At 35.2% G+C, this 15,549-nt stretch overlaps 1 protein-coding gene and 1 long non-coding RNA gene across 4 annotated transcripts in view; one reads left to right on the top strand and one right to left on the bottom strand.

Annotated features, from left to right (window-relative positions):
* LOC141453662 (uncharacterized) overlaps positions 1-15,549 on the top strand; it is a 354,403-nt gene that overhangs the window by 209,872 nt on the left and 128,982 nt on the right. The gene's annotated exons all lie outside the window — the stretch shown is intronic.
* LOC141453511 (uncharacterized) lies at positions 3,841-14,784 on the bottom strand. 3 transcript variants are annotated; one of them, XM_074126874.1, is made up of 3 exons: positions 14,715-14,784; positions 6,178-6,256; positions 3,841-5,395 (listed from the first exon to the last, which is right to left on the bottom strand). In XM_074126874.1, exon 3 carries the CDS (start codon positions 5,313-5,315, stop codon positions 4,530-4,532), a length of 786 nt encoding a protein of 261 aa, XP_073982975.1. In that variant the 5' UTR covers positions 5,316-5,395; positions 6,178-6,256; positions 14,715-14,784; the 3' UTR covers positions 3,841-4,529. The 3 variants fall into 3 exon arrangements, with proteins under 3 accessions (XP_073982975.1, XP_073982979.1, XP_073982966.1); XM_074126878.1 differs by lacking the exon at positions 14,715-14,784 and adding an exon at positions 13,999-14,297; XM_074126865.1 differs by lacking the exon at positions 14,715-14,784 and adding an exon at positions 11,359-11,607.

Below are 15,549 nucleotides of genomic sequence, written 5' to 3'. Positions count from 1 at the left end.
CACGGACTTTTCAAACGACCCTCGTATAAGCCGTCAAACCAAGGGTTTTGGTAAGCATTATCTCTTGTAGCAGAGTATATGTTAGTGGAAAGAAAAAGCATCTAAAAAAAAGAATTGTCCATTGTGTAAGTTACGAAGAATGGGAAGAAATGGATAGAATAAAAACTAGATGCAAGAAAAGCGTAAAGAATAAAAGAGCAAGTAAATTTAAAGAAATGATAAGGGAAAAGAGAAAGAAAACTTGTAACAAAGAATGAAATAGATGAAAGAAAAATAGACAAGAACTGGTACAGTAAAAGACAAAAAAGGATTATGGTCGAATTCCCCTTTTAAGAATGAGTGCCGCTTGCCAAAAACCTTGGAACAGTCTAAAGAAATTGGCAGGATCAAACTTAATAGTCATGGGGAAAAAAGGGGTAAAGTAGGACAACTTCCGTCAAATGAAAGGAAAAAAAATCTTTGAAAAATGATGTTTTCTGGTCGTAGGTAATGTCTTGACAAACATCTCTCTATTTAAGCATGAACGGAAAGAATAAATTTCTTATAATGGGTTTTGAGCTTGAACCTTAAGGGACGCTAGATGTGATATGAATACAATTAGATTAGCGCATTGTAGATGATATGAATTGAAATACAATAATCTATAATTATTTGGTTTTACCGAAATCGAGCACATTAAAACTTGATGACTTAACAATTTTCGTATTTTCTTTTAACTAAACTTAAATACTTACAAAAGTTTTGAATGAAGCCATGATCCGTTTATAGTTTCGAACGAATTATGATAAATTCTTGAACATATCGTTCAGTTTATATACTAATTTTCAAAATCCTCTCAAATTCAACCCCACCCTAAATTTTTTGTAGTACGTACCATCCGGATCACCTTGCAAACAACTGTTGACAATTCTCATATGGAAATACATGGAGTGAGACAGAGAAAAAGAAAGAGAAAATAAAGCTGAAACGTTTAGCCATTAACGGTTGTTATAATGTTTTTTATTATAATTTATTTTCCTGTATCCTTCTTTTGTAGCTTTTTGCTTTTATTCCATTAAGAAATCAAATTATATCGCTCAAGTTCTATTTCTTTTGTGATTAACTTAATATTAAGTAAATATGGTGAATTGTTATTTCCTTCTTGTTGCAGTAAAAAGATTATTAAGTAGCGGATACTGTATGGCGGAAGTTATAATCCAAATAGAGCCCCCCCCACACAGGATTCGTGATCTAAGTGGTTTCGATCTAAAATCTTTCTAGCGGAAGTACAAACTTTGTGTTGTGGATTGCTACTTTAAGATAACGTGTGTCTAAATTTTGATTCGTAAAGAAAATGAACACTTCCCGTCTCAATTCGTAATTATACTTTTGAATTTAATTACGTTTGCAGTACGTATGATGTCTCAGACAATCTGGATTGTCCCGTACTCCTCTATATGCATCCCCTGTGTGGTCCAATACTTGTCGCACCAACTACGGGAAGTTACAAAGAGTTACAAATGCTTACGGCTAGTTGGGTCATATCCCCGGGTGGATACCCGTAGATTTTATACATGTAGCACTTGCTGTTGCCAGCGTGTCCACATTTATCTATAGCGCTTCGGGCAAATTTGTAGCTTTCTGTACACATAGTCCCTACCCTCATATAAAGAATATTGTAGACTACAACTTAAGTTCTCTTGGTTATAAAAAGGCACAAAAGGCTAAAGCATATCTTGCTTTTAATTAACTCTATTTAGTAAGGTTTTTTTAAAATGTTTTTTAAGTTTTGACCATTACCAATGTAAATATTAAAGTTATGGAGTGTATATAGGCACTGCAGCCTGAAACCTCCTTTTATATATCTATTTTAAATTGTAAATAAACTTTTTCAAATTCAAAAATTCAACCTGGATTGTAACAACCTGTAATTTTATTTAATGAACATTTATTTCAACCTCTTAATGTTCAGTGGCTTCTAATCTTCTCACAGTTTGACTACACTTTCAACACGGGATACCGCTTGCAAATCTCTGGTCTAACCTATTAACTTGAGTTATACCCCAAAACTATTAGCCTTCGAGTTGGATTTTTCTTGAAAGTTTAGTTCAATAAAACTCTATTCAAGAAATATTAAGCTCGTTTTTGTGTCGCTGGATGAAAATTATTTTGTGAAACTTGTTATTCTAATTTTTTAATTTAATTTAAGGCACATCAACATCCTGAGGTCTTTAGCGTCCGAAGTTTTTTTTTTTTCAGTGCACAGCCAGCCTTCAGCCAGTGTTCTTGCGTTGCGAACAACCTTCTTAAGGCGACTAAACGGGCCCTAATTTTTTACTTTAAAGTAGTTCTTTACTTTAAAGTGTTTGTTCTTCTTTCCGTACACCAATTCCCAATTCTTTCCCTAATCTTCCCGTCTGTATATCCCAGCTCGTTGATGTAGGCTCCTTCAACTCTGAAATAAAATCTCTCGCCTGCTCCAGCATTCGCCGGTGTTAGCCTCAAGACTCATTTCTTGATCTCCTTCGCCTTCCCGATCTTATGATGCTTTTTTTTCGGGATCAAGCACCATACTTATCTACGTTAATCAATTTAAGTTTAAGTACAAATGCTTATTGAGTAAGTTTATTGCACCGCAAAATTTCAAGACTAAGTCAAATGTTATGCAAATTGCGAAAAAAGAAAAAAGATTGAAAAATCACAATGGCTTCATTCTTTTTTTCATTTTTTCTAAAAGTTATAACATAAAGGTTTCAAAACAAGTCGATACCCAAAACAACTACTTTATTGTAACCAAAAGTGATAAAATTGCTAAAGGCTAATTTCCAACAATACCCAGGGTTGTTAGGTACTGAAGAAGAGAAATTTTGTTTTAACAACACTAAACAATCTCATTAGTTTTCCATCAAAACATAATTAGCTGACCCAATTATGGTTTCTTATTTAACATTTTCTGAAAAAGGATTCTAAAAGGATTGTGGGTAATGATTTTAGAAGGAAGTTTTATGCTTTTACAAAAAATTTGAAAAATAAAAATTGTTTTTTTAAAGATAAAATTCTTTTTCTTTATCAGTTTGGTAATCGAATCTAATTATTAACTGTTGAGTAAAGATCACCACCATCTTCTTGGTAAATGAAGGAGCAAATTAGTGCTTAACTTTAGATAGTCCCTTGAGGAAAAGCTAGGATTATTTGACTATCGATTTTCCAACATTTCCGTTTCAATTGTTTAATAATACACACAACTGGGAAGTCTTGATGAAAATGGATCAAGTGGCTTTTAGTTGTACGTAGGTTTAGAAGGAGATTAGCTATTTTGGGCCAGGATTACAAAGAGGAACTTTTGCTGATATTGGTTCTAGCGTTCTTGAAGTGTGTTAATTTTGCTGTTAGATTTCCACAGCATAGATCCTGGCAAACTTTCCTAAGAGTTTGGACTGTTAAAATTTATGAGTTACAAACTAGTTTTGAACCATGGCCAGAGCTGGGTGGTCTCATCAATGCATTCGAACGTTCCTAGGTATGTTCTGGTCTTACTTCTTAAACAATAGGAAGTGTTTGGCGTTCCAGTGAGAAGGAGGGGAAAATATAGAATCTGTGGTAGACAGTCCCTCGATTTCAAGGGTTTAAGGTTTAAGGTAAATGCCAAACTTAAAGATTAACAATAGGATGAAAAAGAAACTGCCAATTTCAATTATATTTTGTATTTTGTTTTTATTATTAAGCCAAGCTTTCGACCTAGGGATTAGGGTCATCTTCAGGGCTAATTGACAATGTAATATTTTACATCATTAAAGGGCTGGTGAGTCTTCTGTCTTGTTTGTTCATGGACTCAGCTCGGCACCATAAAAAATACAAAATATGACTGACAATTGGCAGTTATTTTTTCATCCTGTTGAAACAATGTGGACGAATCGAGAAGTCGTTGAACTGTTCGGTGAGCCTGATATAGTAGCCACTATAAAGTCTGGTAGACTACGATGGCTGGGACATTTGCACCGAATGGAGGAGACGAGAGGTCCCAAGAAATCACTGTATGGACACCCTGGTGGAAAAAAGGCCGAGGGGTAGGCCTCGACTAGGATGGTTGAGCGACGTACAGGACGATTTGGAAGCCCTTGGCCAGCAGAGATGGAGAACGTCGGCAAGAGACAGAGAGAGGTGGAGTGAGCTGAGGCTTGGGTCCTTGATGGACCGTTATAGCCCTTGAGTAAGTATTGAAACAATGAATCAGTCACTAAAAATAATGAACAGTAATTAATGATTAACTTTATTGGCGATTAATTTTTACAGGATAACTTTGGCTTTACAGATTTTTCTCACTTTACACAAATTTAATTATCTACTTATAAAGTTGTTGGGTGCAATTATTTGGGTTTTGATCAACAGAAAAGCAAAAAACTTTACTTTGATCTCAAAACCTTTACTCAATCCCTTACAGTCCCTCAATGTTGTACTTTACAGACAAAATACGTTCCTAAAAATAGAAAAGATGCCCAGAAAAGAAGTCACACTTTAACAACCCTTGGGTGAATGAAATGCAATCCTTTTCATAAAACAGAATAATCCTTATTACTCTTCAACTGCTGTATAACCATTTCTAAGCGTTTTCTTTGCAACGGCGTGATTTCAACATTGTCATCTTGGCTTTCGTGTAAGTGCATTTCAACGGGGATTGGCGTTGGCTTATGATGATGATGGATATGCACTTCTTTCAAGAGTTTTGGTGGTGGTGGAGGCGGTGACAGCCGCTGGTGGCGAATGATCACCTTTCTTCGAGGTGCATGATCTGACGTGTAAGTCTTTCTGATCAATAATGGATATGTGATTAACTTTTTCGGGGTTGATTGCCTATCTCTTGAACGATATTTAACGTCATTGTAGACGTAGGTTTTCACCGGGAATCCTTTAATCGATGGTGGTTTCGGTGTATTAGGTCGAGGTTTCGGCGGCGTTCGTAGACATGGTGCTGGTATTGCTACGATTTTCATTTTCGGTGGGACATATTTCGTATCGTCGGGTATTTTCTCTTTAACTTTATATCGGTGAATCTTACCTGCAGCTTGATAGTTGTATGACGGCAAATTGTTTTGTACATCTTCCTCACTTCCGCTGGATCCACTGTATCCGTTATAATCATCTTCCTTTACGCTTCCTCCGGGCAGATAGTAATCATCTTCGTCTTCTTCGTCGATTTTCTCTTGAATGGCCAACTGTTTTCGGATATTTCCGATGGGAATTTTTATACCAGCAATTTCTCGGATAAAATCTCTTGGGATATCATCATTACCTGGATGATTTCTTTTGTCAATGTAATTTGGATTAATTAATTTCATGGTCTGGCTGGTTGAGGATTTGTTGTCCGTGACGGGATTATGAGTGGAAAGTGGATTCTGCAGAGGACCACCGCCGGTATCTGTAACAAAATCAGTTTCATCTAAAAACGTCTATTCTTAAAATCGTTTTCCAAAAAAAATAAAAAAATACATCCTCTTGTGGCATCCTAAGGATAAGTGCGATCCTGTTTCTTATCCAGCTTCAAAATAATGACTTCAAGTCTGTAGGCCATTTCAAGTTATTTGGGGAGTTATTGGCCAGGAACAGTTACTTCAGCAAATTTAACAGAAAACATATCTGGCATCTTTTATGCTGAAGAATCAGCTAAGTTGTTTAGAAGATGAAGTAAGGCTGCCTGTGAGTACTGAAGAAATGAAAAGGCTTGAGAGAAGGTACAGCAAGGGATGTCACCGACTTGAGGGTTCTTTTGGAGATCCCGAGAGCACATTAAAAGGAATGGGTGTGAGAAAGAGATGTTCCTGAAGAGCGGAGCAGGAGAGCCATGTCTTTATTATAAGAACGTAGCGCAAAGGGACAAGTTTTTGGAGTAATGTTGATTAACTTTTATTACAGTGAAGACAACTAGCATTTAGTAAAAGATTCAAAGTTCAAATAGAGCTGTTATAGGTAAAAGTCGTAGGTCTGTTCACATCAACGGGAGGTGCGACGTAGATTTCCTCATGGGCTTCTGGTTAGCCCATGGCTAGCGCAATCACATTCCCAATTGATTCGGCCACCATCACTTATGAGGCCAAATTCCGGAACAACACTCGTGCAAGTTTCCAAGAAGAAGGTGCACTTGGAGGTGAAGCATTCGCAGCACATAGGTCAGCTAGAATAAGAATCTAAAGTGTTACTCACGAATGAAATGATAAGTTGTTTGCAGACCTGCTCCATTCGTCAGTCCAAGATATGCGATGAAAAGTCCCAAACATTTACCCTAGAAACAAAAAAGAAGAAAACTCTATTAAATATCTTTAGGATTTCAAATATTTTTGTCATTTATTTTCCACCAGTTAAAAGGAAAATCTTTTGTGGACTAATTATATATGAAAGATGTAAAAACATCGCATGCTTGTTTATTTTCTATTAATGCACAATAAGATCTCCAAGTTTAAGGGGCCGTTTATTTGTGTGAATAATTCAAGACATTTTTCTTCTTTTCTTTTTCCTTTACTTATTTCCAATTTCCCACTATAGATGTCGTAACAAACGCATGAGATAACAGAGTTGTCCTCCTTGTAACAGAGATTGGTGTAAGGAACGTTTCAGATTGATGTTGTTTATCTGCAAGGCGATTTTTTTTTTTTCACTTCAGCAGCCAGCGAGGGTTACCTGGAATAGTGACGGGTTACTGGAGTGAGGACGTCGGATTAATGGATTGTCATGAGCTGAAAATGTGGATGATTTAAATCGAGGGGAAAAAGAGGATTTCACGGATGATGGTACCAGCAGTGTCTGGAGAGAGCAAAAAAAAAAAAGAGAGAAAGAGAAATACTTTCAAAGAATCAATTCATTGAATAAGTGGTATTGGCGAGTCAAAGGGCAAGCTTAGAAAAGCAAGCACAAAAGTGACCACAAAGGGCTATTTCTCTCTTTCAATCTATAAAAAGTACCTTCACCTCGGTTCACTCAAAGCATTCCAGTTCAAGAATATCATTCGATCATTGTTACTGAGTCTGTCTGCAATCTCTCTGAACGTCTTCTTAGTAGTACAGTGTAACCATTTCTCTCTCTTGCAAATATTTTAGGCGGTCAGTTTTCCTACTTTAGTACTGTAATATCTTTCGTTTAAGTTAAAAACTAGTTCTCTAGCCTCTTCCCCAGTTTTAAGAATGAATTATTCTTTAAACTATTATTATTTCTACTTAGCCTTTATTCTATCAACTATTCTGATTAATATAAATTCATCCGCTTTATCGTAGCAATCGATTGTTCGTATCTTCATCAAAATTAATTACGTAAAAAAAAATTCCTTTGACTGTTTACAACTGATTTCAATTTTCCAAACTGGATCAGCTGTTAGTTTCAACTAGTCGGAAAAACATAGAAGATATATATTCATAAAGATAAAACGTTTTCTTTGCCTCCTTGAGGATAACAATATTGAGGAAGATATAAAAAAAAAAGTATAAGCAAGGTTAAAAGTAGTAGAAAGTTGGCAATCCAGATTTTGCCTTTTTGGGAGGGCTCGTCTCTTGTAAGCGACACAAGAACTTGTCAAACATGGTGAACGTAAATGGAAGAACAACATAAAAAGAAAACAAAAAAATACAGAAATAATAAAAGGACAAAAACAAACTAAGCACTGAAATATTTGAGGGAAACTTTTTTTTTTACTCGTTATAAATTCTTGTAAAAATGTTTGATAAAAAAGAAGGAAAATGTCAAAGTTCAGGTGTACCTTTCCTTATTAAGGAAGAAGGCTTACTTTAAATATAAATAAATAAATAAGACAAACAAAAAATATTTTTCTTACAAATTTCAGCCAATCTTAAGTACAATTTTACTACCACCAACTCCATTCAAAAATGTTTCCAACTATCATCTTAATTTATGTCACCATCTAGCAGAGTCCCGAAGATGGACAAAGAAATTTCTTCTTCTTCTTCTTCTTCTATTGCTTCAAAGAATTTGTGAAAGTTTTCTGGAAATTCTAATAATAATAATAGTCTTTATGGGCGCCACGATAGCCGAGCGGTTAGAGGCTAGACCAGCAAAGCTAAGATGTATTGCGGTACTAGGCTATATTCCCAGTCTATACCTTTATTGGTTAATATGAGAAATTTGTAGTAAAGTATGTTTGGTAGTCGCCACTATAGTCGAGCGGTTAGAGGCTAGACCCACAATGCTAAGATGTATTGCGGTACTAGGCTATATTCCCAGTCTATACCTTTAATGGTTAATATGAGAAATTTATAGTAAAGTATGTTTGCTAGTCGCCACGGTAGCCGAGCGGTTAAATGGCTAAACCCACAATGCTAAGATGTATTGCGGTACTAGGCTATATTCCCCAGTCTATACCTCTAATGGTTAATATGAGAAATTTGTAGTAAAGTATGTTTGGTAGTCGCCACTATAGTCGAGCGGTTAGAGGCTAGACCCACAATGCTAAGATGTATTGCGGTACTAGGCTATATTTCCAGTATACACCTTTAATGGTTAATATGAGAAATTTATAGTAAAGTATGTTAGGCAGTTAGAGGCTAGACCCGCAAAGCTAAAATGTATTGCGGTACTAGGCTATATTCTCAGTCTATACCTTTAATGGTTAATATGAGAAATTTATAGTAAAGTATGTTTGCCAGTCGCCTCCGTCAACGACACCTAATTGGTAGTTGGACGTTAAGCCCCGCCTTAAAAAAATAGGCGATTACTTTACTTTTACTTTAATAGTCTTTATTAGAATAAAGACTGCCTCAGGTCAAGGGCCATCTGTGGAGTCGGCCATTTCATACATTACATAGATTAAATAGATTTGGTACAATTCTGATAAAACACAAAAACATTACAATAAGATAGAAATAAATAATTTAAACAAAAATTAGTACAAAGTAAATAAAAGAAAGATACTCCAAATAAGCGAAAGAAAAATAAATTGATAATTAGTATGCTTACGTAAAAAAATAAATAAGAAAAAACTAAAATAAAGTAATTAATAAAAAATAAATAAGAAAAAACTAAAATAAATAACTATAGTATAAATTAAATAATGAACCACAGGAATTATAGCCATTAAATTTTTAATAAGTTTTGTCGTAATTTCAACACTAACTGACAACTCCAGCCATAGTCTCCATTTAAATATTGGAAATTCTATTTACTACTTTTTTAAAAAACAGAAAATTCTTACGGAGTAGAACTTACTCGTAGGTTTCAACCAAGCCTTCCAGTCATCCTAAACCAAAATCCTCCACCAAATCGTACAGATGCTCTTTTTCTATAAGATCTCCAACTTTACCCACCTTTATTGACATCAATATCCATTCCGTTTCCAATTTGATTACATCTACGTATAAAAAATTCATTCCACTCCAACCTTCTGACCCATGCCAATACTCTAGCATTATCTTGATCATCTACCACCCTTCCTGAGAACCCTAAGCTTCACTTGAAGCGCAAGTGAGGTCTAGAGACCAACCCATACAATAAACTTTGCGATTTGTTAGGCGTCACGGTAGCCGAGCGGTTAGAGGCGAGACCTGCAGAGCTAATATGCATTGTGGTACTGGGTTCCATTCCCAGTCTTAAGCCTTGGATTTTAATTAATGGTTAATAAAAGAAATTTATAGTAAAGTATGTTTGCTAGTCGCCTCCGTCCATGACACCTAATTGGTAGTTGGACGTTAAGCCCCGCCTTAAAAAATAGGCGATTACTTTACTTTTTTACTTTGCAATCTGTTTTACTTACCATGTTAAGTTTGTAAATAAACAGGAATAAAAAAAAAAAAAGGATTTTGTTTTGTCGAAATTATTAATGGACGCCAAAGTTAGGACACCAGATGCATCTAGAAGAACATTGGCTGGCTGAATTTAAGTGGATTCGAGTATTATTATTTGGAGTAGAGAATTGCAATTCGTTCTTTTGGTTCTTGCCCAGGCGGAAATCTAAACTGTTAGTTTGCTCTCAGTGAGAAACTACTTTCGTCTAGATCGTCTGGGATGCTGGATGAGCTTCAGTAAACTGCTCCTAGACTTCCCCATGACTGTGGTGTTCCACTAGAGTTCCTACAAAGTTTGTTCCTAACCACAAATGTTACTGTTCCACTAGCAATCCCTCTTCACTTTTACCCACACTGCATTTCCCTATACTGGGAGTGCTGGGCTTCTAAAATGCAACTCCGAGAAAACCGCAGAAAATACTAATGCATTCTAGCTATGCACTTTTCACTAAACTTTTTTGGTGGGGGTATGGCTACTTGAAGACGTAAGTAAAAAAAAAGTAAAGTAAAGTAGTCGCCTATTTTTTCAGGCGGGGCTTAACGTCCAACTACCATTTACTAGGTGTCGTGGACGGAGGCGAATAGCAAACGTACTTTACTATTTCTCATTTAACCATTAAATAAAATCCAAGGCCAAGACCAGGAATCGAACCCAGTACCACAATGCATATTAGCTTTGCAGGTCTCGCCTCTTAACCCGCTCGGCTACCGTGGCGCCTTACTTGAAGACATTTCCCACTTATTTCTTTAAACATACAGTACCTTGGCATCCCCCAATTCTCTCTGGTTGGCAATAAGTAATATAAAAAGATACACCACCGTGCGATAAAGTCGAATAGCCACTAATTCAGGGATCTGGTATCCCAGTCTAACAATACGAACAATTTTTAGATTGACATCACGAACCATGCATACTCAATAGACTTAGTGCCTGCAGAGTTAGTTGATGTGTGCAGCTACTTGGGTTTAGCGAACCCACAGGTAAACTCGAGCTCATCACCACACCCACCCAGTTAGAAGGCTATCCTCCGCACTATCTACCCAATCGACATCCTTATACATTCCCATTCACCTATGCTGATGATACCACAATCCTGTTTTCTCATTGAATTGACTTGATTCATTTTACCAATGATGTGCTCAAGTTAGTGGTGCTTATTTTGATAAAATTGAACGATTTATTAATTGTGCTTCCCAAAGTTATAGTATACTCTCTGCATCCCGCAAAACTTTCTTTCTAATCTCAGCTTACTGGCTAATTTTAATGTCCTACAAAAGAAAGGATATAAACGCCTTTTTATAGCGGAAGTGACGGCTAGCTCATTTCCTGCTACAATAGCATTTACCGGCACCCAAAGTACGGTGATTTTTATTTACCCATTCTCGGTCATGGAGATTACCACGGTATACGTGTGCAAAAAAACTTGAACTTTTAACTCTTTAACAGAGATCACAAACTAATGCACAGCATTGACTTTGTGTCCAGATTAAAGGAAAAGAATCTACCTTTTGCGTGCAGATGAAACTTTTGGATCAGATACGCTTAAAGTTCCTGCTTTTAGTAATAAAACACACGAAACTAAAATCTCTTGTGACTCACCCACAGCATGGCATATCTCTTCATCGTATCTCCAGGATATGCTGTCTTCTCCAACAGTGTTCACCATTTAAAAAAGAAATATCACCGCTTAGTATAGACCGACTATTAGTACGCTATAGTTTAAAACGTCTCATAAATATCTCTCCCTCTATTTTAAATATAATATACTGGACTATAAAATGGAGTGGGAAATATTAGAAAATTATATATATATATATACATGGATCCGGGGAATCCTGGAAAAAGTGAAAACGAGAGCAGGGAAAATGTGCACTCTAGCGGAGCTGTTACCTGTCACCGCCTTTACCGCCAATTAAAGGAGTCACAGGAGCAGCTGATTTAGGCCTTAGATTGGAGCTTCTTGTTTTTTTTTGTTTTTTTTATCGATCAATAATGTTTTAGCTCCTATTTTCTTGTTACCTGATTCATTAGTCACGGCGTTTTACTGAATTACCATGTTAGATTAGCCTTCTTATTTCCGTAATCTTACCACAATTTTTGGTTTCATTTTATTGCAAAACTATATCTAAACTAAATCACTATTAAATAATCTTCTTGCATATTTCCGGTTAGAGCTATTACACAATCTAAAGATGAGCTTTTTGAACGAGAAAAGTTTAGCCTGAAAACTCGCTTCCTTCTTCTACCCTTTTCAAGATTTATAACTCATCCATTTCCTTTAGACTCGGAATTTTCGAAACTGTTCTACCATTACCAAATCATAGGCTACCAACTTTTAACTTTTATCCTGTTACTATTTTCAAAAAAAAAGTTATATTCTGGAAATCAACTATTTATAGTTTTTAGTGTTAATTGTGGTAAAAGAAAGATGTGTGATATAAATTCACTATTCACCAATCACTGTTTTTTCCCCCTAATCGTTTATTTAGTTACAATCAACGCATTGCGTTATAAGCAACAAGGGTAACAATAAGCAACATATCACACATATCAGAGTGGAGAAGTTACCCAGCGGTAACACACCAATAACATTCTAAATTCTACTGACTCTCTTCATCAGAGAGGAGATAGCGAGGCCACCTGTCTTTTAAGACGTCTGGAAGATAAGATGTACAAGTGGATTGTGATGAGATTGAATGTTAAGATGGAATCTTCTGTAATGTGTTTCAGTAACTTGTGTGACGAAAGGAATGTTTAAGTCTGTGTGAATGGTTTAGATTGGTGACGTAGAAAGGAGCGTTAACTGTAGAGCGAAGAATTTTAGATTACAAGGACTTGATCCTTTGCAGATTCGAACTTTTGGTTGAACCCCACAGTTCGATGCCATAAGCCCAGACTGGCTTTAATATACTTACATATACATAAGTCTTTTGCTGTCTAGAGTGAGTTTTGATCTGTGGTCGAGTAGTCTTTTCAGTTGTCGGAAGCGTCTGTTGAGTTCTGTTCTCATAAGTCGAGTATGAGGTTACCATGTAAGTCTTCTGTCAAGGTAAAGACCAAGGTAGCGGACTACGTTGACATTTACATTCACATTTATAATAGAAAAGACAAAACAAAACTGAGTAATCATAATTTGGATTAAATTTAAATAACATCACAGATAAGGGAATGTGATTCTAAGGGTACGTTCACAACGGAGCTGTGAGCATAGATGATAGCGGAGATGATAGCAGTGATGCATCAGCGCTTATAGAATAACCTAGTACATTCTTATGTGAGCGTGCACAACGAAGCTTCGACTAGTGACTCATACTCGCTGGTATAAACGAGCATAGATGATAGAATTGAATTTTTCATTTTTCTGCTAGCTGAACTCCAGTATCGGAGCTTCAAAATGGAGGTAGAAAAATTAATTAGTGCTGTCTTTACTCATTATTTTTGGTTATTATTTTATTATTTACTTTTAAACAATATTTTGTTTTTTAAATCGTGCTTACATTTATTTTTATGTGTATTTATTTGTTTTTCCTCAATATAACCTTACCTCAGAGTTATCACTAGTTTTTCTTCTATAGTTATAGGATTTCCATGACAATTTTTCCTACGTTTTCTTAATTTTGACCTTATTTTTTCTAAAATTTAGTCAAATGTGGTTGGACCCATCCTCACATATTCAAAAAAACGATCCGGATAATTTCTAAGTTCCTTATATAAATAGTGAAATTCGCCCAAAGTACTTCGTTTTTTATTTATGGTATGTACATGATATTTTCTACATCTTTTTTTTTTTTAAATATACCATTTGGTTGCTGGTGAACATAAACACTCTTCTTCACTACTCGACATGTTGCATGTATCACAGCTCCGTTGTGCACACTAATCAGCGATTATATTTTACTCTATCAGTTATCATCTCTGCTATCATCTATACTCACAGCTCCGTTGTAAACGTACCCTAAGTTAGGTTTTATAGCGATTACAGTTCAGAGATCAATAAGGAACTCAATGCTTTATATACTACTATTCATTTAAAGTTATAATATTATTAAAAGCTAGGCGATTTCTTCAACACTTAGCATTCTGAAACAATCGCCTGATTATCAAGTTAAAGAAATATCAGAAAGTATTTTAACGCCCATTTATCGGAAGATAACGGCCACACAACCTATAGGTGTAATATTTGGAAGCTGTCTAATCATCGAGATCTAATCTCAAAAGAGGGTGATTGGAAAGACGTACCTATGCTTGTCCAGATGATGGACAGAATACAGACGGACATCTTAAAATGGGTGGTTTACAGGATAACAGGTAAAGTTGACGTAGAAAGGGATTAGCTATTCGGTTAGCGTTCTGTATTCCCACCCGGAGATCACGGGTTCCAATCCAGCTACTGGTGGCCCTTAGTTTTTCTCTTCCTAGGTGCTTCTTACCGACAAAACTGTCCGGTGTTTGGTCCATTGCTGTGTGTAACAAGAGAAACTGTCTGGAGACACTGGAAAAAGCTCCAGACACCTTTGATGTTGACGCACCTTAAATCATTAAAAATATTAATTATTATTATCTAAGACGTAAATAAATTAAAATTATTTTTTGAAACTAAAACTCTAATATTTTTTTTCCTGACTCAAGGTGGCCACAAATCATATTGAAGTAATGGGAAAATTATAATTTAACAAATTATTTAAATGTAATAAATTCCGTAATTCTCTCCAATAGTTTAATGTGCTTTATTCGAACAAAAAAATACCTTGTGGTAAGACTTAATTTCCGGTCACACATGGGTTTTGAATGTAATAAATATCAATAATACGGTAACCGCATCGAAGCGGGATTCTCTATTCTCCTGGTAAAATTTATGCGATCTCATTTTAAAAATGATTCACATACTATTTCTGCATAAATAAATCTTATTATGTAAGTATATATATTGAAAAAAATGTATATTATATATTTACCTCATAAAATAGAAATACTAAATAGAAGTGATTTTTTTTTATAATGTCAAGGTTTTAAATTTCCTTTCACGGCAAAAAAAAGTCAGCTGTTTATGACGAAAAATTGCTACAAATTTTCCCTCTCTTTTTTTGTTTTTAATTCAATTTATTTGCTTTAATTTAGAGGCAAAATTATTTATTAAAGTCTTAAATTAATAAATACCCTATTTGTCCAAGTCTAGAACGTTCTTTAATTTTTGTTTTTATCTCACCATATTTCTCATTTAATAAATTGATTTCATAGAATCAAATGTGTAAAAAATCACATTTTATTTTTTTAATAATAATTATTTTTCACGCTCCTTTACAATAAATTAAATAAATTACCTAAATAAAATACGTACATATGTATATTATACATAAAAATAAATCAAATAAAGAACAAACACCTGATGCATATTAGTAATTTATCAGCTGACACTTGGCAGGCTAAGTTCTATCGTCTTTTTATCCTCCATGATTCTTTTGGCCTCTAGATTTAGCCAGTCTAACCTTCAGAACGGTTCTCTGTCATTGGCTAATAAGATAGACTCGGGTCTTATTAATGTGTAAATGATATTCCATTAAATTAGGACCCAATGTACTTTTAAAAAAAAAAAAAAAAAAAAAAAAAAAAAAAAAAAAAAAAAAAAGTTAAAACACCAGGAATCCCTGATGCCCTAGATTAAGGGAAACCACAGCATCCAGTTGTGGTTCTGTAACATTGTTCATGCTTTGAATGACCTGGTAGCCGAAGCAGAGTGAAATCTCCGCATCTGTGCTCGGGTGTGACTGATACAGAATTGTAGTATACTTA

The sequence above is a fragment of the Rhodnius prolixus genome, unplaced genomic scaffold (assembly GCF_049639745.1).
Source record: "Rhodnius prolixus isolate KJV_2025 unplaced genomic scaffold, Rpr scaffold_1, whole genome shotgun sequence".
NCBI classification, from domain to species: domain Eukaryota; kingdom Metazoa; phylum Arthropoda; class Insecta; order Hemiptera; family Reduviidae; genus Rhodnius; species Rhodnius prolixus.
This window is presented reverse-complemented; position numbering and strand designations above follow the sequence as displayed.